General features: G+C 39.7%; 2 protein-coding genes across 3 annotated transcripts; one reads left to right on the top strand and one right to left on the bottom strand.

The window, feature by feature from the left end:
- The first annotated feature begins 52 nt into the window (after nucleotides 1-52).
- On the top strand, nucleotides 53-16626 carry smyd1a (SET and MYND domain containing 1a). Of its 2 annotated transcripts, XM_084113732.1 has the most exons (10): nucleotides 54-255; nucleotides 4000-4176; nucleotides 7999-8212; nucleotides 8595-8725; nucleotides 9060-9098; nucleotides 11121-11316; nucleotides 13050-13142; nucleotides 13454-13617; nucleotides 14218-14386; nucleotides 16434-16626. In XM_084113732.1, the coding sequence occupies exons 1-10, from the start codon at nucleotides 119-121 to the stop codon at nucleotides 16575-16577; spliced, it is 1464 nt and encodes a 487-aa protein (XP_083969858.1). In that variant the 5' UTR covers nucleotides 54-118; the 3' UTR covers nucleotides 16578-16626. The 2 variants fall into 2 exon arrangements, with proteins under 2 accessions (XP_083969859.1, XP_083969858.1); XM_084113733.1 differs by lacking the exon at nucleotides 9060-9098 and having other exon boundaries at nucleotides 53-255.
- Nucleotides 15964-21365, bottom strand: fabp1a (fatty acid binding protein 1a, liver). The gene is made up of 5 exons (XM_084113734.1): nucleotides 21253-21365; nucleotides 19988-20060; nucleotides 19685-19857; nucleotides 17310-17399; nucleotides 15964-17215 (listed from the first exon to the last, which is right to left on the bottom strand). Exons 2-5 carry the CDS (start codon nucleotides 20052-20054, stop codon nucleotides 17162-17164), a joined length of 384 nt encoding a protein of 127 aa, XP_083969860.1. The 5' UTR covers nucleotides 20055-20060; nucleotides 21253-21365; the 3' UTR covers nucleotides 15964-17161.
- Nucleotides 21366-22069: the final 704 nt, after the last annotated feature.

Here is a 22069-nt window from a genome sequence, read left to right as displayed (position 1 = left end):
ATAGAAATACTCCAACAGTAACTGTAACTCTCCTCTATTTTTAGCCGAGCCGGAGTGGCTGGAAGGGAAGAGAAGCGCTGGGAACACAGGCAGTGTGTGTGTGTGTGTGTGTGTGGTCATGACTGTGGAGAACATGGATCCCGTGGAAGTGTTTGCAGCCGGAGAGAAAGGCCGTGGGCTCCGGGTCACGAAGCAGCTTTCAGCGGGAGAGGTGGTGTTCGCTGAGGCAAGCTTCGCCGCCGTCGTGTTCGACAGGTGAGATTAACAGGTGGGGTTTAACCGCGTTCGACAGGTGAGATCGGGATTCAACCGGGAACGGTTTACTTCGGAAGAAAGTGACCTCGGAGATTCTGTAATAACTCATGGCATATTCATCTTTTATGATTTATCCCATAAATGCATGTGTTCCTGCAGTCAGTGTGTAGATGTTTGCCGGCTGATGGTTTAAACCAGTGATTTTTCAGTCGAGATGTTTGTCCTTATCGCTGTGGCTTTCCATTAAATATTGCTTTGGGAATGCAAACCCTCAGAGCCTGTTAGTTGCACATTCTGTATTTTTCCCCTGGAGAAACATTGACTTGTCGTTTTCATGGGAGAGATCCCACTCTCATGTGACACCATCACAGTTTCACCTCCTTAAAACGTCTAGAGTTTGAACAAAACACTAAACTTGGCTAAGGTTTTTTTTCTGGACTTATTAATTATATGTTTGTTTAATTATTAATTAATTGAAAACTATTTAAAAGTTGAACCATTTGCATGAAAAGTTGAACCCTATGAATTTAGTTTTTCCCTAGTTTCCGTGTTTTCTGTCTTCATTTTTCTGGTTCCATTTTAATGGTTTAATTACATTGTAATAATCAAAAAAACTTGTCTAATCAATTGAATTCATAAAGCTTTAACAACTGAACTTTTTTTTTTCTTCTTCTTTTTTACAATGATACAAATTACGTGACATTCTGCATTATATGGAAAATCGAATTATTATGACTGAATTTCCTCCTTCTTAATTTTTCTGGACTTTTAATAGGTGAATTAAATTTTAATAATCAAAAAGCGTTTAGTTTATTCAAATCGTAAAACGCATACAATTTGACAAAAATGTAATAAAAAATTTAATGAAAATGACATTTTTAGGGCCCTATGAAAAACTTTAAAGGGGACATTTCATGAAAATCTGACTTTTTCTGTGTAAGTGCTATAATCGGGTCCCGGTGCTTCTAGCAACCCAGAAAACGTGAAAAGTGAAACCCAGTAACTGTGTTTTGGTGAGCCTTTCTCTGCAAGCAAAAGATCAGATTTTGCAAGGACATTTTTGCCAAGTTTTTGGCAAGGAACCAAAACTCCATCAGTGACAGAATGGAGAAACAAACCTTGAGAGAACCCAGACTCAGTCGCTCAGTTCTCCCAACGAGCGAACAGTGTATGATTATGATCTAGGCAGCGTTACAGGTCAGAAGTCAGATTGGACGTTTTTTGTCCAATAATTAGAATCTCTGTTTCTTCAGAATTAAGTAGTAGGAAATTGCTAGTCATCCAGTTTTTTTATATCAGCTGTGCATTCCCTTAATTTTGTGAATTGGTAAGTTTCATCAGGGCGTGAAGAAATATAGAGCTGAGTATCATCAGCATAACAGTGAAAACTAATGCCATGCTTCCTAATGATATCTCCTAATGGTAGCATGTACAGAGTGTGTGTGTGTGTGTGTGTGTGTGTGTGTGTGTGAGGGTAGCATGTACAGAGTGAACAGCAGCGGTCCTAGTACTGAGCCTTGTGGTACACCATACTGAACTTGTGATCGATGAGACATCTCTTCATTTACTGCTACAAACTGATAACAGTCAGATATGTATGATTTAAACCATGCTAGTGCAAGGGTAGATTCGAGATCGGCCTGTAATTGACTAATTCTGTACGATCAAGTTGCGTTTTTTTAACAGGCGGTTTAATCATAGCCAGCTTAAAGGTTTTTGGTATGTATCCTAGAGACAAAGATGAATTAATGATATTAAGAAGAGGATCTGTGACCTCTGGAAGCATCTCTTTCAGTAGCTTAGTCGGTATACGGTCTAACATACATGTTGTAGATTTAGATGATTTAACGAGTTTAGCGAATTCTTCCGCAATAAATGAATCATATTTTTCCTCAGGGAGACTACAATGCACTGCCTGATGCGATACTGTAGTAGACGGTTGCATAGTTATAATTTTGTCCCTGATATTATCAATCTTATAAGTGAAGAAGTTCATAAAGTCATTACTGCTGTGCTGCTTGGAAACTTCTGGGCTTGAAGCTTTATTTTTCGTTAGTTTAGCCACTGTTTCAAATAAATACCTAGAGTTTTGTTTATTTTCTTCTAATAGGGTTGAAAAATAAGCAGATCTAGCAGCTTTTAAAGCCTCTCTGTAAGTAATCGAGCTCTCCTTCCATGAAATGCGAAATACCTCTAGTTTTGTTTTCTTCCAGTTGCGCTCCATCTCTCCGGCTGCTCTTAAGGGCCGAGTGTGCTCGTTGTACCGCAGCGTTGGACTACTTTCTTCAATCTTCGTTAAGCGTGATAATATTAGATCTAGAGTGTGATTACCAGTGAGTGGGTCCTGGCACGTGTTGTCTAACTCCAATAGAGTTCAGAATGTCTTTAAATGCCAATCCCACTGCAGCTTTTTCATTATCCACATGTATATTAAAATCACCAACAATTAGTACTTTATCTGCAGCCAGTACTAGCTCTTTCTTTGATAAAGTCTGTATGGTGCCCTGGTGGCCTGTATACAGTAGCCAGCACAAATCTCAAACGTGATTTATCATTTACACTATATATTGCTATATTAAGCACCAACACTTCAAAAGAATTATATTTGAAACTAGATTTCTTAATAATTCTGAAGATATTACTATAAATTACAGCAACACCTCCCCCTTTGCCTGTCAGACGAGGCTCATGTTTATAACTGTAATCTTGCGGGGTGGATTCATTTAAAGTAATGTAATCGTTTGGTTTTAGCCAGGTTTCTGTCAAACACTGCACATCTAGATTATAGTCTGTAATCATATTCATATCATTAACAACGAGTGCTTTTGAATTCAGGGACTATATTCTTATTCTAATATTCAGCAACCCGAGCTTTATCATTTGCTCATTTGTATTATATCTGTTTTTTATTTGTTGAACATCGATTAAATTTTTACCCTTGAATGGGTTTAGGAGTTTGGAAGTTTTTTGTATGTCCTAATTCGGGGAACAGACACAGTCTCTATATGATGATATCTAGGTGAAAGAGGCTCTATGTGATGTGATTTATCTGACCTTGGTGACGCGAAGCCGCTAGCAGACGGTGGGTTTAGCCAGTCCTGACCTGAGCCCCAGATTGTCATGTTTGAGCTCTAAGACTATGAGCCATATTACTAGAGAGAAGAGCAGCACCATCCCAGGAGGGATGAAGACCATCTCTGTTCAACAGGTCAGGTCTGCCCCAAAAACTTTTCCAATTGTCTATGAATTCTATATTATTTTGCGAGCACTGAACACTATTGACCAGAACATGTCACCGCTGTCTTATAAAGACCTCAGGAACTGTGGACACTTGTGGAGAAGTTCAACATGATGATGCATTGAATCAGTGTAACTCCACAACAACTACAGAAATGTCTCCACTAACATTCAGAAGCTCTTCCTGAGTCTCTCCGTAAGGCTGCACTCGCTCCTGGTGATTCTGGGATTCTGGATGAGTGAGATTGGCCTGTTCTGTTATTGCCGGAGTATCTGAAGCTTTAACATTTATAAACATTTAATACAAATTATGTGACATTCCACGTTATACAGTAAATTCCATTTTATGACTGGATTCTAGGGCCCTAATAAACACCCAGTTAGCATGAGCGCGTCACACTGCGTCGCTGTAGTGAAGAGTCTTAACGGCGTTATGAGAGCTGTGTTTGGGATGGGGAAGCTGCAGTGTAACGCAGGTGTGTGTGTGTGTGTGTGTGTGTGTGTCAGTCTCTCTCGGCAGGTGTGTCACAGCTGTTTCCGCCGGCAGCCGAACCCTCACCGTTGCGCTCAGTGTAAGTTTGCGCACTATTGCGATCGCACGTGTCAGCGCGCCGCGTGGGAAGAACACAAGCACGAATGCTCTGCCATCAGAAAGTTGGGAAAAGCTCCCAATGAGAACGTGCGGTGAGTCCGGTCATGTGACCTTCTTGACCTTGAGAATGTTCCAATGAAAAACGAAGTAACATGTTTACATACTGTGATGATGCTGAAACAATGTAGCGCTTTAGTGTTGGTATTAAGGCCACGATATACTTAACGTTCTTAATTTAGGGTTTGAAAACATTTGCTGTCAGCGAACATCCCGATGACATCCACATTTAGATAGGCCTGTGTGTTGCGCTTTCCTCTCAATACGAATAGGACATCCATAATATAGATAAATATAGATAAATATATAAATTCTTAAAGTCCCCCTGTAATCAATAATTTTATCCCTTTAAACTCATCTATGATCACCAAAATAACATATTTAATGTTTTTTCCTTGAAAAAAATGATTCATGCCATAAAATATCTTGAATGTAACTCGACACCCTTGCCTCATTTAGTATTCGCGGTTATATGAATATGCAAATCAGCCCCGCCTCCACTCACTCACTCAGCTCAGAGATCCACTGGTTGACGATCACACGTTGATCTGATTGGTTACAAGGTAGTTTGTGACGTCAGAAACACCAGCGATTTCAAAGCGTGTTTTTGAGACTGTCTTTGGTTCACTGCAGTTTTAAGGAGGAAATACTCAGCAATGGAGTCGACTTATGAATTTGTGATCGTCAACCAGTGGATCTCTGAGCTGAGTGAGTGAGTAGAGGTGGGGCTCATTTGCATATTCATACAACCGCGCATACTAAATGAGGCAAGGGTGTCGAGTTACATTCAAGATATCTTATGGCAGAAACGTTTAAATATGTAATTTTGGTGATCAAAGATGAGTTTTACAATTATTGACTAGAGGGGGACTGTAGTATTTTAAAATAAAATTAAAATTTTATATTTTTCGCTTTCATGTTAACGTTTTTCTATGTGGGCTTTGTGGTTTTATTCAGGGTTTTTTATTATATATATATATATATATATTATATATTATTATTTAGGTTGATTTATTTTCAGGTTTAGTTTTTATTTATTTCCAGTTAATAATTTAGTGCTTCAATTTAAACTTGTTTCAGTTTATATTTTCAAATTTTCATTTACTTTAAGTTTTTCAACTAATATTTATATTTTTTGTTATTTTAGCCTCATTTCAATAAACAGAAATGTTTAGTTTTAGTTAACAAACAGTTCAAACTCCAGAAACAAACTGGCCTGATTTTGTTCGTAACGACATCATCGCACCAATTCGTTCGTCAATTTCTCTTGAAGTATATCGGGGCCTTTAGAGTCAGTAATATTTAAAGGGATAGTTCACCCAAAAATTAGTTCACCCCTCAACTCATCCTAGGTGTATATGACATTCTTCTTTCAGACGAACACAATCAGAGTTATATACTTATATACTATACTTTTATGATGGACAGATGCACTTTTATCATGGATAGATGCACTTTTATCATGGATAGATGCACTTTTATGATGAAAGATGCACTTTTATGATGGATAGATGCACTTTTATGATGGATAGATGCACTTTTATCATGGATAGATGCACTTTTATGATGGATGGATGCACTTTTATGATGGATAGATGCACTTTTATGATGGATAGATGCACTTTTATCATGGACAGATGCACTTTTATCATGGATAGATGAACTTTTATGATGGATAGATGCACTTTTATGATGGACAGATGCACTTTTATCATGGATAGATGCACTTTTATGATGGACAGATGCACTTTTATCATGGATAGATGAACTTTTATGATGGATAGATGCACTTTTATGATGGACAGATGCACTTTTATGATGGACGGATGCACTTTTATGATGGATAGATGCACTTTTATCATGGATAGATGCACTTTTATGATGGACAGATGCACTTTTATCATGGATAGATGCACTTTTATGATGGACAGATGCACTTTTATCATGGATAGATGAACTTTTATGATGGATAGATGCACTTTTATCATGGATAGATGCACTTTTATGATGGATAGATGCACTTTTATCATGGATAGATGCACTTTTATGATGGACAGATGCACTTTTATCATGGATAGATGAACTTTTATGATGGATAGATGCACTTTTATGATGGACAGATGCACTTTTATGATGGACGGATGCACTTTTATGATGGATAGATGCACTTTTATCATGGATAGATGCACTTTTATGATGGACAGATGCACTTTTATCATGGATAGATGCACTTTTATGATGGACGGATGCACTTTTATGATGGACGGATGCACTTTTATGATGGACGGATGCACTTTTATGATGGATAGATGCACTTTTATCATGGATAGATGCACTTTTATAATGGATAGATGCACTTTTATGATGGATAGATGCACTTTTATGATGGTTAGATGCACTTTTATGATGGATAGATGCACTTTTATGATGGACAGATGCACTTTTATCATGGATAGATGAACTTTTATGATGAAAGATGCACTTTTATGATGGACGGATGCACTTTTATGATGGATAGATGCACTTTTATCATGGATAGATGAACTTTTATGATGGATAGATGCACTTTTATGATGGATAGATGCACTTTTATCATGGATAGATGAACTTTTATGATGGATAGATGCACTTTTATGATGGATAGATGCACTTTTATGATGATTAGATGCACTTTTATGATGGATAGATGCACTTTTATGATGGATGGATGCACTTTTATGATGGATAGATGCACTTTTATGATGGATGGATGCACTTTTATCATAGATAGATGCACTTTTATGATGATTAGATGCACTTTTATGATGGACGGATGCACTTTTATCATGGATAGATGCACTTTTATGATGGATAGATGCACTTTTATGATGATTAGATGCACTTTTCTGATGGATAGATGCACTTTTCTGATGGATAGATGCACTTTTATGATGGATAGATGCACTTTTATAATGGATAGATGCACTTTTATGATGGACAGATGCACTTTTATGATGGATAGATGCACTTTTATGATGGTTAGATGCACTTTTATGATGGATAGATGCACTTTTATGATGGACAGATGCACTTTTATCATGGATAGATGAACTTTTATGATGGATAGATGAACTTTTATGATGAAAGATGCACTTTTATGATGGACGGATGCACTTTTATGATGGATAGATGCACTTTTATCATGGATAGATGCACTTTTATGATGGACAGATGCACTTTTATCATGGATGGATGCACTTTTATGATGGACGGATGCACTTTTATGATGGACGGATGCACTTTTATGATGGATAGATGCACTTTTATCATGGATAGATGCACTTTTATAATGGATAGATGCACTTTTATGATGGATAGATGCACTTTTATGATGGTTAGATGCACTTTTATGATGGATAGATGCACTTTTATGATGGATAGATGCACTTTTATGATGGTTAGATGCACTTTTATGATGGATAGATGCACTTTTATGATGGATAGATGCACTTTTATGATGGTTAGATGCACTTTTATGATGGACAGATGCACTTTTATCATGGATAGATGAACTTTTATGATGGATAGATGCACTTTTATGATGGACAGATGCACTTTTATGATGGACAGATGCACTTTTATGGACTTCAAAACAGAAACAGCCATTCACTGCCATTATAAAGCTTGGAAGAGCCAGGATATTTTTTAATATAACTCTGATTGTGTTCGTCTGACAGAAGAATGTCATATACACCTAGGATGACTTGAGGGAGAGTAAATCATGGGCTAATTGTCATTTATGGGTGAACTATCCCTTTAATAAGTGTTGATGACTTTATCCAAAGAAACTAAGTTTTCTGAATGTCCTGTGATGTCAGTCTGGCCGCTCGTATCATGTGGCGTATCCGGAAGGACACGGGTCTGGTGTCAGACTCTCAGCTCACGACCCTTGACCTGTTGGAGGATCACCTGACCAAGATGAGCCCCGATGACCTGAAGGAGCTCAAGGTCGACGTGCAATACTTCTACAACTACTGGCCTAAGAAGAGGAGAGCCGTCGGAGAGGACTATGTGGCGCATATCTTCGGTGTGGTAGGCAGAGATCCCTCACTCCTTACAGTGTGTGTGTGTGTGTGTGTGTGTGTGTCTGTGCGCGTGTGTGTGTGGTAGGCAGAGATCCCTCACTCCTTACAGTGTGTGTGTGTGTGTGTGTGTGTGTGTGTCTGTGCGCGTGTGTCTGTGCGCGTGTGTGTGTGGTAGGCAGAGATCCCTCACTCCTTACAGTGTGTGTGTGTGTGTGTGTGTATGTGTGTGCGCGTGTGTGTGTGTGTCTGTGCGCGTGTGTGTGTGGTAGGCAGAGATCCCTCACTCCTAACAGTGTGTGTGTGTGTGTGTGCGCATGTGTGTGCGCGTGTGTGTGTGTGGTAGGCAGAGATCCCTCACTCCTAACAGTGTGTGTGTGTGTGTTCCTCAGATTAACTGCAACGGCTTCACGCTGAGTGATCAGAGGGGTCTTCAGGCGGTGGGCGTCGGCCTCTTTCCAAACCTCTGCCTCGTCAATCACGACTGCTGGCCGAACTGCACCGTCATCCTCAATCACGGCAGGTGTGTGTGTGTGTGTGTGTGTGTGTACGTGTACGTGCGTGCGTGTGTGTGTGTGTGTTTGCACCATCATCCTCAATCACGGCAGGTGTGTGTGTGTGTGTGTGCGTGTGTGTGTTTGCACTGTCATCCTCAATCACGGCAGGTGTGTGTGTGTGTGTGTGTGTATACGTGCGTCCGTGTGTGTGTTTGCACTGTCATCCTCAATCATGGCAAGTGAGTTTGAGAATTCATAAAGATGAAGTGATTCAGAGCTGAGCTCAAACAGCTTAAAGCGTGTGTGTGTGTGTGTGTGTGTGCGTGTTTGTGTGTGTGTGTGTGTGTTTCTCTCTTACAGTCAGACGGCTCTGGATGCTTCATTCCACTCAGAGAAAAGGTAGGTCAGTTAAACACTAACATTTGACCTTTGACCCCGTCTAACTGACAGCATCATGTCCTTGTCATTCTTCACATAAAGCAATTGTTCACACTGAGTGATCAGAGGGGTGTGTGTGTGTGTGTGTGTGTGTGTGTGTGTGTTGCAATTACAATGAACGAGAACTGAAACTTTCAGGCCTCAGAAGGACACAAAAAAAGAACCAAATGTTTTTTTTACATTTCTGTCTTTAAGGCCAGGATTAAAAATATTAAAATAACTTTTCATGTTCACCTATGGAAGCAATAAAGTCATACCGGCTTATAATGATTTCTACTTGGTAACACGTAAGGCTGAACTTGTTAATAGTTAAATATCACGAACATGCAATGAATACCAGTTTATTTAAATTTAAGTACATGTTAATTTAGAAATATTCTATTGTTCGTTGTTACAACGTTTGTTCATAATGCGTTAATGTGTGTCTATACAACCTTAAAAATGTATTTGTTTATGTTTACAGCATTAATTCATCATCTATCTTTCAACATATTGTGCATCGTTAGTTCATGAGACTTAATGCAGTAACCGATTAATTAAACCCTATTGTGAAGTGTTACCAGCAGAAAATACACGAAAATGAGAATAAATGTTTAATAAATATTATGTACAACATCTCCAGTCATTCTTATAAAACCCAGTCTGATAGTTCCTCATCTGACTGTCAAGTCCTCATGTCTTCTCGTCTGTGTCACATGTCATGTTGCTCTGAGGAACTGATTCACTGTCTTCATCATAAAATATTTTTGATTTGATTTAACATGGTGTTGCATGTGAGTTGCATAAATAGCTTTTTGGGATTTTTGGTTTTTGTACTAACACAACAACTACATTGTACGTTTATTTTAGGAATGCAATGACATTCAAATAATCCCTTAGTTTTGTAAGACTGAATTATGGAAGTTTGTTTCTGCCACAGAAAATAAATTAGAAAGGTTTTTGCCCAGCTAACAGGGAACGTTCTGGCAAGATTCTCTCAAAGTTATGAGCAATTATTCTTCCAGTAACAATAATAGAACATTTGTTCAAAGTTATCTGATCTTTAATAATGTTCTCAAAACATTAGCACAAAAGTGTTGTTTATTCATCTTTTTTTCTGAAACATTTTAGTTTTTGTTCTTTAAACGTCAGTACTTACTACTTTTTCATATGGTTTTGGTACATTCAAAACGTTCAAATAATAATTGCAAAATAATAAAATAGAGAAAACATTCCCTTAATGTTGTCTCTAACGTTCCCATAATCAAGAAAAAACATTCAGAAATAAAGTTTTCATAACTTAATGATAACGTCAGTAAACGTAAGCTGGGTGCGACTTCAAACTAAAGTCAGAATTGCATGTAATAAATATGGAATTACGAGAAATAAAGTACGAATTACAAGACAAACTCGGAATTACGTGAAATAAACTATGAATTGCGAGATATAAACTCAGTTGCGAGACAGAATTATGAGTTAAAAACTCTCAGTTGCGAGAAAAATTGAGAGAAGAATTGCAAGATATAAACTTGGAATTACGAGAAAAAAGACAGAATTGTGAGATCTAAACTCAATTGCGAGAAAAAGTCAGAATTGCGAATTATAAACTTGGAATTAAGAGAAAAAAGTTAGAATTGTGAGATAGGCCTATAAATTTAAAATTACGAAAAATTATGAATTGCGAGGTCTAAACTCTCAATTGTGAGAAAAAGTCACAATTACGAGAAAAAAGACAGAATTGCGAGATCTAAACTCGCAATTATGAGAAGTAAAGTAGGAACTGTGAGAGAGAAACTCACAATTGTGAGAAAAAAGTTATAAACTTGGAATTACAAGAAAAATATAGTCGAAAAATAAAAAATCGCAATTACTTTTTAAAAAAATTTTTGGGTGGCAGAAACAAGCCTCCACTCTGTTGTTGTTGTTGAAGAGAGTGTGTTGGCTCACAGACAGCATCTGTGTCTCTGTGTCCTTGCACGCACTGAACTCTGGGAACGTTGTCAGGATCGAGCTGAGGGCTCTGGGAAGCATCTCAGAAGGGGAAGAGCTGACCGTGAGTTACGTGGACTTTCTGAACGTGTCCAAGGACCGGCAGCGAATGCTGAAGCAACAGTATTACTTCGACTGCAAGTGTGAGCACTGCACCAACGGCATTAAAGACGACCTGATGACGGCCGTCAGAGACACAGACGGACAGAAGGTTCATATCAGCCGGTGTAGAAACACTGACTTAGTTGGACAGTTAGTCCAAAATGCAGCCGCTAGAGTTCTTACTAGATCAAGAAAATATGATCATATAACACCAATTTTATCATCACTGCATTGGTTACCTATAAAGTTCCGTATTAATTACAAGGTATTGCTACTGACTTATAAAGCCCTAAACGGCTTAGCTCCAGTCTATTTAACGGATCTTCTATCACCCTATAATCCATTGCACTCTTTAAGATCACTAAATTCGAGGCTTTTGGTCATACCTAGGATATCCAGATCCACCAAAGGAGGGAGGGCGTTTTCACATTTAGCTCCAAAACTCTGGAATAGTCTTCCTGATACTGTTCGTTGCTCGGACTCGCTCTCCCAGTTTAAAACTAGATTAAAGACGCATCTTTTCGGCCAGGCATTCATATAATATTTTTAATCTCACAGTTTCAAACTACAATCCGGCCTCTAGTTCATAAATGCCAGAGGAGAACTGGCCCCCGACTGAGCCTGGGTTCTCCCAAGGTTTTTTTTTTTCCTCCATTAGGTCACCTGATGGAGTTTTAGGACACCATTAGGTCACTTGATGGAGTTTTAGGACACCATTAGGTCACCTGATGGAGTTTTTTCGGTTCCTTGCCACTGTTGCCTTTGGCTTGCTCAGTTGGGGATATTTTGGGGATATTTAATTTTATTTTATCAATCAATAAATTCCACTAGAAACAAACCTTGTTGTATTATTTTATTTTAATTTAATACTGTGAAGCTGCTTTGATACAATCTGTATTGTGAAAAGCGCTATACAAATATACTTGATTTGATTTGATTTGACTTAGAAGAAAAGCTTCTATATAAAACCATAAAGGGTTCCGTCAGGTGCTTCATATATTTATGCAATCATTTAAAGTCCCTCTGTAGTCAATAATTTTATCCGTTAAAACTCATCTTTGATCACCAAAATGACATTTTTCAACATTTTTTCATGCCTTAAAATATCTTGAATGTAACTCGACACCATTGCCTCATTAAGTATTTGCGGTTCTATGAATATGCAAATGAGCCCCGCCTCCACTCACTCACAGCAGCTCAGAGATCCACTGGTTGACGATCACACGTTGACCTGATTCAAATTGACCACAAACCTAGTTTTTAATGTTGTTTATGTGTCTATGTGGTGTTTTTAATATGCTTTAAGACAAACCATGTGTAAATTCATAAGTCGACACCATTGCTGAGTATTTCCTCCTTAAACTGCAGTGAACCAAAGACAGTCTCAAAAACACGCTTTGAAATCGCTGGTGTTTCTGACGTCACAAACTACCTTGTAACCAATCAGATCAACGTGTGATCGTCAACCAGTGGATCTCTGAGCTGAATGAGTGAGTGAGTGGAGGCGGGGCTCATTTGCATATTCATAGAACCGCGAATACTAAATGAGGCGAGGGTGTTGAGTTACATTCAAGATATTTTAAGGCATAAATAGTTTTTTCAAGGAGAAAAACGTTTAAATCTAATTTTGGTGATCAAAGATGAGTTAAGGGATGAACGGATTGACTACAGGGGGACTTTAAATACCAACATCATAGAACATTATTTCTTATCTTGCTAAAAATTGCATAAAATAACACTTTATTTCAACATTTACTCTCCCTATCAGCCCCGTGCAAAGCATGATGGGAAGTGGAAATCCTATTCCTAGTTTCTATAATGGCCGGTTTCTTCTGTCTGCAGCCGTCTGCTGAAGTGCTGAAGGAGGCCACAGAGTTCAGTCTTCAGGCTCTGGTGAAGATCGAAGAGGCTCGTCTTGGAGGAAACTTCCACGAGGTCAGTCTTCAGAATTGCGAGATATAAAGTCAGAATTGCGAGTTACAAAGTCACAATTTTGTTATAAGTTCAGAATTGTGAGTTTATTTCTTGCAATTGTGTTTATTTCTCGCAATTGCGACTTTATATCATGCAAAGTCGCAAATACCTTTTTTATTTTTTATTCTGTGGCGGAAACAAACTTCCATAGTTATTTGCTTAGACAAACTGATCAAAAGTTGATTTTCGATTAGTCCAATATATAAAAGGCAGTTTAAATAAGAGTGTTGCGGTTGCGATGCTGATCTGACGACGCTGATCTGCTTCTGTAGGTCGTTAAGCTCTGCCGCGAGTGTCTGCAGAAGCAGGATCCGCTGTTCGGAGACACAAACCTGTACATGCTGCGCGTCCTCAGCATCGCTAGCGAGACGCTGTCCTTCCTGCAGCAGTTCCCCGAGGCGGCCGGACACGCACAGCGCACGGTGGAGGGATACGCGTGAGTCTGTGTGCTAAATCATGCTAGCAACCTGTTAAAACATTCTAGAACTGTGCTAAATATTGCTAGCAACATGTTAGAACTGTACTAAACCATGCTAGCCACTTGCTAGAACTGTATTAAATCATGCTAGCCACATGCTAGAACCGTACTGCTAACCGTACTGCTAACCACATGCTAGAACTGTACTAAATCATGCTAGCCACATGCTAGCAATGCGCCAATTCATGCTAGAAACATGCTATCAATGTAATAAATCATGCTAGCAACATGTTAAGACATGCTAGCAATGTTGTAATTCATGCTAGAGTCTGTTATGTGTTAAATCGTGTTAAAACAGGCTAGCAACTTGATAAAACGTAAAAAAATTGTTAAAATAGGCTCACAACTTGCTAAAACATGGTAGCAACATTTTATTGACTTCTTTGAGTAAAATCTTTAAACTTTTAATAGTTATTTCAAACTTTCAGTCATGGTAAAGCCCAGCCCTGACATCTTTTCATCCAGTGAAGTCCAGCAATCTGTTGATTTACTGTAAATCTCTTTAATTCTGATCACCTGTGCTCAGTCAGACAATCATCTCCCTGTTCCTGGTCTTAGGAAGCTTTACCATCCCAATAACGCCCAGCTGGGCATGGCCATCATGAGGGCGGGTGTCACGCACTGGCACGCGGGGCTGATCGAGGCCGCTCACGGGCTAATCTGTCGCGCATATGCTATCCTCCTGATCACACATGGAGCTCATCATGCCATCACCAAAGACCTGGAGGTAAAACACCAGCTGCCCTGGTGGCTGATGGGTGCCAGATGTGTGCCAGATGTGTACTAGATATGTGCCAGATGTTTGCCAGATGTTGAATGTTACCGTGGGGGAAGTCAGTAACACTTTATTTGACAGTGTCCTTGTTACATATATGTTTAATGTACTTACCATAGTAATAACAGTAAATTATGCATAATTACATGCAACTAATCCTCAACCAAATCCTAATCCTACCCTAACCCTATAGTAAGTATATGTAGTTGCTTAATATTACTCAGTATTTATAAATATGTAATTATACTGTAACAATGACACCTCAAAATAAAGTGTAACAGGAAAATCAATGTCCCAGACAGCAACATAGTGTCAGCCAAGATCCGGCCCACATCTGGGCTGTGTGAAATCTGTGTACCAGATATGTGCCAGATGTGTACCAGATGTTTGCAAGATGTGTACCAGATGTGTATCAGATGTGTGCCAGATGTGTACCAGATGTGTACCAGATGTATACCAGATGTGTGCCAGATGTGTATTAGATGTGTACCAGATGTGTGCCAGATGTATATCAGATGTGTGCCAGATGTGTACCAGATGTGTGCCAGATGTGTACCAGATGTATACCAGATGTGTGCCAGATGTGTACCAGATGTGTGCCAGATGTGTATTAGATGTGTACCAGATGTGTGCCAGATGTATACCAGATGTGTGCCAGATGTGTACCAGATGCATACCAGATGCGTGCCAGATGTGTACCAGATGCGTGCCAGATGTGTGCCAGATGTGTTTTAGATGTGTGCCAGATGTGTATTAGATGTGTATCAGATGTGTGCCAGATGTGTACCAGATGTGTATTAGATGTATATTAGATGTGTGCCAGATATATGTATCAGATGTGTGCCAGATGTGTATTAGATGTGTGCCAGATGTATATTAGATGTGTGCCAGATGTGTATTAGATGTGTGCCAGATGTGTGCCAGATGTATATTAGATGTGTGCCAGATGTGTGCCAGATGTATATTAGATGTGTGCCAGATGTGTATTAGATGTGTGCCAGATGTATATTAGATGTGTGCCAGATGTATATTAGATGTGTGCCAGATGTGTATTAGATGTGTGCCAGATGTGTATTAGATGTGTGCCAGATGTATATTAGATGTGTGCCAGATGTGTATTAGATGTGTGCCAGATGTGTATTAGATGTGTGCCAGATGTATATTAGATGTGTGCCAGATGTGTACCAGATGTATATTAGATGTGTGCCAGATGTGTACCAGATGTATATTAGATGTGTACCAGATGTATATTAGATGTGTGCCGGATGTGCACCGGATCTGGGCCGACACTATGTTGCTGTCTGGGGTTTTCCTCCTATAACAGAGTTGAACTTTTGACCCTGATGAGGCTGATTTGAATGAAATACTGATGATGATGATGATGATGATGATGATGATGATGACTGTAAGACAAAGTGTCATTTAAATATATTTTGTCAGGAAGATACAATTATTTTTAAAGGGAAAATGTTACTTCACAACAGACATTCTGAATAAAAAAAAGACATTCAAGAAAAATATATACTGTAGACAGTGAAAGCATGAAATTTTAATATCAATTAAAGCAAAATGTTGGTACAATTTGAACACAATTCACCATTTTACAGTTTAAATGTAATGATATTGAATGAATGAAAACTTTATTTTTAAGGCAAGACCATTTCCCCAGTTGATGAATCACAGTATATTTAGATATTACATTTTGTAATCTACAGATGCAAATAGATAAAGTGCAATCACATATTTAAATGTGTATTTTAGATGTTTTCTTTCCTCTAGTCTGATGTTATAGAAGCAAAATAGACCTTAAAACTGAGCCGTGCATGAAAAACATTGGTTTTGTCTTGCTTTAAAACAACTAAACAGAATTAAATCTATCAAAGTTGAGTAAGTCACACACAAATGACACTGTTTCCTGAGAGTCACTGTGGGTTGAGAAAGATTCGATGTTGGGTTTGCATTGTGAGCTGTGAGCATGATGTGAAATGTGTGTTTTCAGGCGATGCGCACGCAGACAGAGATGGAGCTTCGTCTGTTTAAAGAGAACGAGCTCGTCTATCAGAACATGAGAGAAGCTGTTCTCTCAAGCAACCCCATGATGAGCGTCGCTGGAGAACAAGTGCAAATCAAAGCCACTTCATAAACCTGATCTAAGCAAGAATCTGCACTCTAATAAAGGCATTTTCAACAGATCACATTGTGGAGTTTTGATTGATCTAGTCCAGAAAATCTCCTACATTTGCCATTCCAAACAAACACACTGCAAAAAATGCTTTTCTTACTTAGTATTCTTGTCTTGTTTCCAGTCAAAATATCAAACAATTCTTAAATCAAGATGCATTTACTAAAATTGTAAAATACCATACAATATTATGTCTTTTTTTCTGGGGATATAAATCAAAATTAAGTGAGTTTTTGCTTAAAACAAGCAAAATGATCTGCCAATGGGCTAAGAAAAATAATGTTGTTTCTGTTTGAATTAAGATTATTTTTCTGACCCCACTGGCAGATAATGTTGTTGTTTTTTAAGCAACAAATCACTTAATTTGTAACTTAACTATTTACACTTAATTTATTTCCCCAGAAAACAAGACATAATATCTTATGACATTTTACTCATCTAGTAAATAGCATCTTGATTTATTAATTTCTTTGATATTTGGACTGGAAACAAGACAAAAATACTGAGTAAGAAAAGGCATTTTGCAGTGCACTATAGTGAGCCGATCAGGAGATTCTCTTGCTGATCCTCTTGTACACGATTCCATCGAAGCTGAGAGTCTGAAAGCACACGGCACAGGGTTCATAAAAGCATCAGTAATGAGGATGATGATGATGATGATGATGATGATGATGAGGATGAGTCTCCACTTACGTTACTGATAGTGTCTCCGTCCAGCTCGGTCACAGACTCGATCCCCTTCACAAACACCGTCAGCTTATTCCCGTCCATGTGAACCACCGTCTGACACACACACATCAGCAGATCTGTAACATCTCATCAATCACACAAAACCTGACAACCATGACAAAAATATGATTTAATCTACTCAATTAATTAATATACTCATGTTTCAACCCAAAGATATTAATCAATCTACTCGATTATTAAATTTATTTATATTTCACTCCAAAATTATTAATCAATCAACTCGATTTAATCAATCTACTCATATTTCACTGTAATTACACATGTAATTATAGCTGTAATTAATGTATGAAATTACATTTGTAATGACACTGTTGACTCTTCCCTTACACCTGACCTGTCCCTAACCTTACCCGTATCACACCTGTCCCCGACCTGACCCGTATCACACCTGTCCCCAACCTTAACCGTATCACACCTGTCCCCAACCTGACCCGTATCTCACCTGTCCCCGACCTGACCCATATCACACCTGTCCCCAACCTGACCCGTATCTCACCTGTCCCCGACCTGACCCATATCACACCTGTCCCCAACCTGACCCGTATCTCACCTGTCCCCGACATTACCCGTATCACACCTGTCCCCAACCTGACCCGTATCACACCTGTCCCTAACCTGACCCGTATCACACCTGTCCCTAACCTGACCCGTATCACACCTCTCCCTAACCTTACCCGTATCACACCTGTCCCCGACCTTACCCGTATCACACCTGTCCCTAACCTGACCCGTATCACACCTGTCCCTAACCTGTCCCCGACCTTACCCGTATCTCACCTGTCCCCGACCTTACCCGTATCACACCTGTCCCCGACCTGACCCGTATCTCACCTGTCCCTAACCTGTCCCCGACCTGACCCGTATCACACCTGTCCCTAACCTGTCCCCGACCTGACCCGTATCACACCTGTCCCCGACCTGACCCGTATCTCACCTGTCCCTAACCTGTCCCCGACCTTACCCGTATCACACCTGTCCCCGACCTTACCCGTATCACACCTGTCCCCGACCTGACCCGTATCTCACCTGTCCCTAACCTGTCCCCGACCTTACCCGTATCACACCTGTCCCTAACCTGACCCGTATCACACCTGTCCCTAACCTGTCCCCGACCTGACCCGTATCACACCTGTCCCCGACCTTACCCGTATCACACCTGTCCCCGACCTGACCCGTATCTCACCTGTCCCCGACCTTACCCGTATCTCACCTGTCCCCGACCTTACCCGTATCACACCTGTCCCCGACCTTACCCGTATCTCACCTGTCCCCGACCTTACCCGTATCACACCTGTCCCCGACCTTACCCGTATCTCACCTGTCCCCGACCTTACCCGTATCTGTCCCCGACCTTACCCGTATCTCACCTGTCCCCGACCTTACCCGTATCTCACCTGTCCCCGACCTGACCCGTATCACACCTGTCCCCGACCTTACCCGTATCTCACCTGTCCCCGACCTTACCCGTATCACACCTGTCCCCGACCTTACCCGTATCTCACCTGTCCCCGACCTTACCCGTATCTGTCCCCGACCTTACCCGTATCTCACCTGTCCCCGACCTTACCCGTATCTGTCCCCGACCTTACCCGTATCTCACCTGTCCCCGACCTTACCCGTATCACACCTGTCCCCGACCTTACCCGTATCTCACCTGTCCCCGACCTTACCCGTATCTGTCCCCGACCTGACCCGTATCTCACCTGTCCCCGACCTTACCCGTATCACACCTGTCCCCGACCTTACCCGTATCTCACCTGTCCCCGACCTTACCCGTATCACACCTGTCCCCAACCTGACCCGTATCTGTCCCCGACCTTACCCGTATCTCACCTGTCCCCGACCTGACCCGTATCACACCTGTCCCCGACCTGACCCGTATCACACCTGTCCCCAACCTGACCCGTATCTCACCTGTCCCCGACCTGACCCGTATCACACCTGTCCCCGACCTGACCCGTATCACACCTGTCCCCAACCTGACCCGTATCTCACCTGTCCCCAACCTGACCCGTATCTCACCTGTCCCCGACCTGACCCGTATCACACCTGTCCCCAACCTGACCCGTATCTCACCTGTCCCCGACCTGACCCGTATCACACCTGTCCCCAACCTGACCCGTATCTCACCTGTCCCCGACCTGACCCGTATCACACCGCAACAGCAGCAAACGGGTTTTTACAATAAACATCAACACAATAAGTACATTGTACTTATTTTTCGATGTAAGTACATAGTACTTAAAGGCACTTAATATAAAGTGGGACCGATGTTTCTTTTTCTTTCGATCTGGTGATTTGACTCTGATGGGACTGACTTTATCCTTCTCTCCAGTGAAGGTCTCGAGCTCACACTCCTCTCCCACAGTGAACGAGTACAGGATCACTTTAGTCCCCGCCGTCACCGTCACCTTGAAGTCGTTCCCGTCCTGGTGGATCTCTGAGATGCTCATCACATCTTTACCTTTCTCGATCTCATCCTCCGGCAGTCCTGCGACACGAGACGCAAACACATCAAACCCATGTCAAGTGTAGGACTATAACAGGGATTAATATGCTTTCATTCTCATCCAAGAAACCTGTGCTTTTCTGTAAATGTTTTCTTCTCATGACAGTCTTACCAACGGCCTTCATGAAAGCCTCAAAGTTCTCGTGTGACTCCAGCTGATATTTCCCATTGAACGCCATCAGAAGCTGCAGACATTTACATTACATTTACATTTAATCATTTAGCAGACGGCAAAGCGTATGTTTATCCAAAGCGACTTACAAATGGGAACAATAGAAGCAGTGAAACTAACAATAGGACAACAAAATGCAAGTGCTATGACCTTTATATATAGAAGAGAAGAGAAGAGAAGAGAAGAGAAGAGAGAGAAGAGAAGAGAAGAGAAGAGAAGAGAAGAGAAGAGAAGAGAAGAGAAGAGAAGAGAAGAGAAGAGAAGAGAAGAGAAGAGAAGAGAAGAGAAGAGAAGAGAAGAGAAAGTCAGACATCAGGAACTCTCAGAAATAATGTTTTCATGGGATCTCTAGTGAAACACCCTTAGAACATATTTTTGTTCGCTGGTCTATCTCATGTGAGGAAGCTTTAATTATTTGATGATTAATCTTTTATTCCAGTCATCAGCAAAACATTTACAGTCAAACCAAAAATTAGACATCAGATATAATTTTTTATATATATTTTTCACTAGTGTGTGATCAGGACACTATAGTTCAGTTATGTAAGTGAGGAGAGCAAAATAAAGTAAACTATAACATATTATACCCAAATATTCTTCATACAGTGACTACCAGTGACATTTATAAAACTTTGGGAGCAAAACTGATTCGGACACTTTGAGCTGATCATGTTTTGCTGAAGTGTGTTTTCTTTAATTGCTAATGCTCTTTTTACACACAGACTGAACACAATGAAGCATTGCTTGGTGATTGGTTGAGCTAAACTGGTATTATCTAATTGTGTAGTTAAATTTAACAGCTGACAGATATTCAACATAATTCATGTGTGAGACAGTCTAACAGAAGGACGGACAAAACCAGTCAAATATCAACTGAGTTTATAACTCTGAGTTCTTGTCATATTTTATTACCATTTTCTAAACTATAGCGAATAAACTGTGATAATGTGAGAAATATTGAATACATTTTGGTTTGACTGTACATTTTAACTTCACAACTTCACTAACATTCCCCTTAATTTATGAAAATGTTATTTCTGAATGTTTTCTGAATGTTCAAACGTTTTAAAAATAAATGTCTCAGTTATATGACCGTTAAAGGAACATTCCACTTTATTATTCTACAAACATTATGGAACGTAACTTTTGAATGTTTCTCTGAACGTTCTGAAACAAGTAACATTTAAAAATCGTTATAGACTTACCGTTAATATTTCCTCCGATCAGGTCGAGAAGATCCTGCAGAAATGCTGAGTTTTGGTTCAACAGGCTGTTTTCACTGAGGGCTTCTTACATCAGACTTTAAACCTATCAATGCACAATATGATTATATAAAGACAGATTATGATTAAGCTTCAGTGTGGAATAAATGTCCAAAGGTTACTCCGAAATAAAGACTTTCACACAACTTTGATTAAATGCTGCGAACTTTTGATTAAGCTGCTCTAAGAGTTTCAGACAACAATGATTTCCAATAAATCACAAAACCCAGAATACAGCAGAAACTTTATAAACTATAAACCATTGCAGTTTTACAGACTTGTGATTCATAACTATCATCAGTCATTGCACTGTTTAGATATTTTTGTACAGTTACTCTTTCATGAATATTTTTTGACTTGTTTAAATTCTGCTGAAAAGAATTTACATCAATATGCATTAATTGATCTATGTATATATATATATATATATATATCCTGGCCAGTAACAGTGTGTATGTTCATTTAAATTATTGATTGATTGATAGATAGATTGAATGTTTGATGGATTGATTGATTGATTGATTGATTGATTGATTGTGAACAGACTCTTACAAATAAAGGTTTCAAAAGGGTTTCTTCCACAGTGATGCCACAGAATAACCATTTGTTTCCATGAAGTACCTTCCAGTGATCAGTTCTTAAAAGAACCATTTTTTTCTTAGTATGAAGAACATTTTAATATTCTATGCAATGGGAAGTTTCCATGTATTTAAAAGGATCTTCATAGAACCATCAATGCCAATAATGACCTTTGAAAAAA

The sequence above is a fragment of the Abramis brama genome (genome assembly GCF_963993115.1).
Source record: "Abramis brama genome assembly, chromosome: 5".
Classification (NCBI taxonomy): Eukaryota; Metazoa; Chordata; class Actinopteri; order Cypriniformes; family Leuciscidae; genus Abramis; species Abramis brama.
This window is presented reverse-complemented; position numbering and strand designations above follow the sequence as displayed.

What these genes read in the sequence shown, in the direction of transcription:
- smyd1a (XM_084113732.1), top strand. Translation starts at nt 119, where the DNA reads ATGACTGTGGAGAACATGGATCCCGTGGAAGTGTTTGCAGCCGGAGAG. An exon ending in GTCATCCTCAATCACGGCAG is followed by an intron (nt 8,726 to 9,059) that starts GTGTGTGTGTGT and finishes TCTCTCTTACAG; the next exon opens with TCAGACGGCTCTGGATGCTT. An exon ending in TTGGAGGAAACTTCCACGAG is followed by an intron (nt 13,143 to 13,453) that starts GTCAGTCTTCAG and finishes CTGCTTCTGTAG; the next exon opens with GTCGTTAAGCTCTGCCGCGA.
- fabp1a (XM_084113734.1), bottom strand. Translation starts at nt 20,054, where the DNA reads ATGGCGTTCAATGGGAAATATCAGCTGGAGTCACACGAGAACTTTGAG. An exon ending in GGCTTTCATGAAGGCCGTTG is followed by an intron (nt 19,858 to 19,987) that starts GTAAGACTGTCA and finishes CTCGTGTCGCAG; the next exon opens with GACTGCCGGAGGATGAGATC. An exon ending in ACGGAGACACTATCAGTAAC is followed by an intron (nt 17,216 to 17,309) that starts GTAAGTGGAGAC and finishes GTGTGCTTTCAG; the next exon opens with ACTCTCAGCTTCGATGGAAT.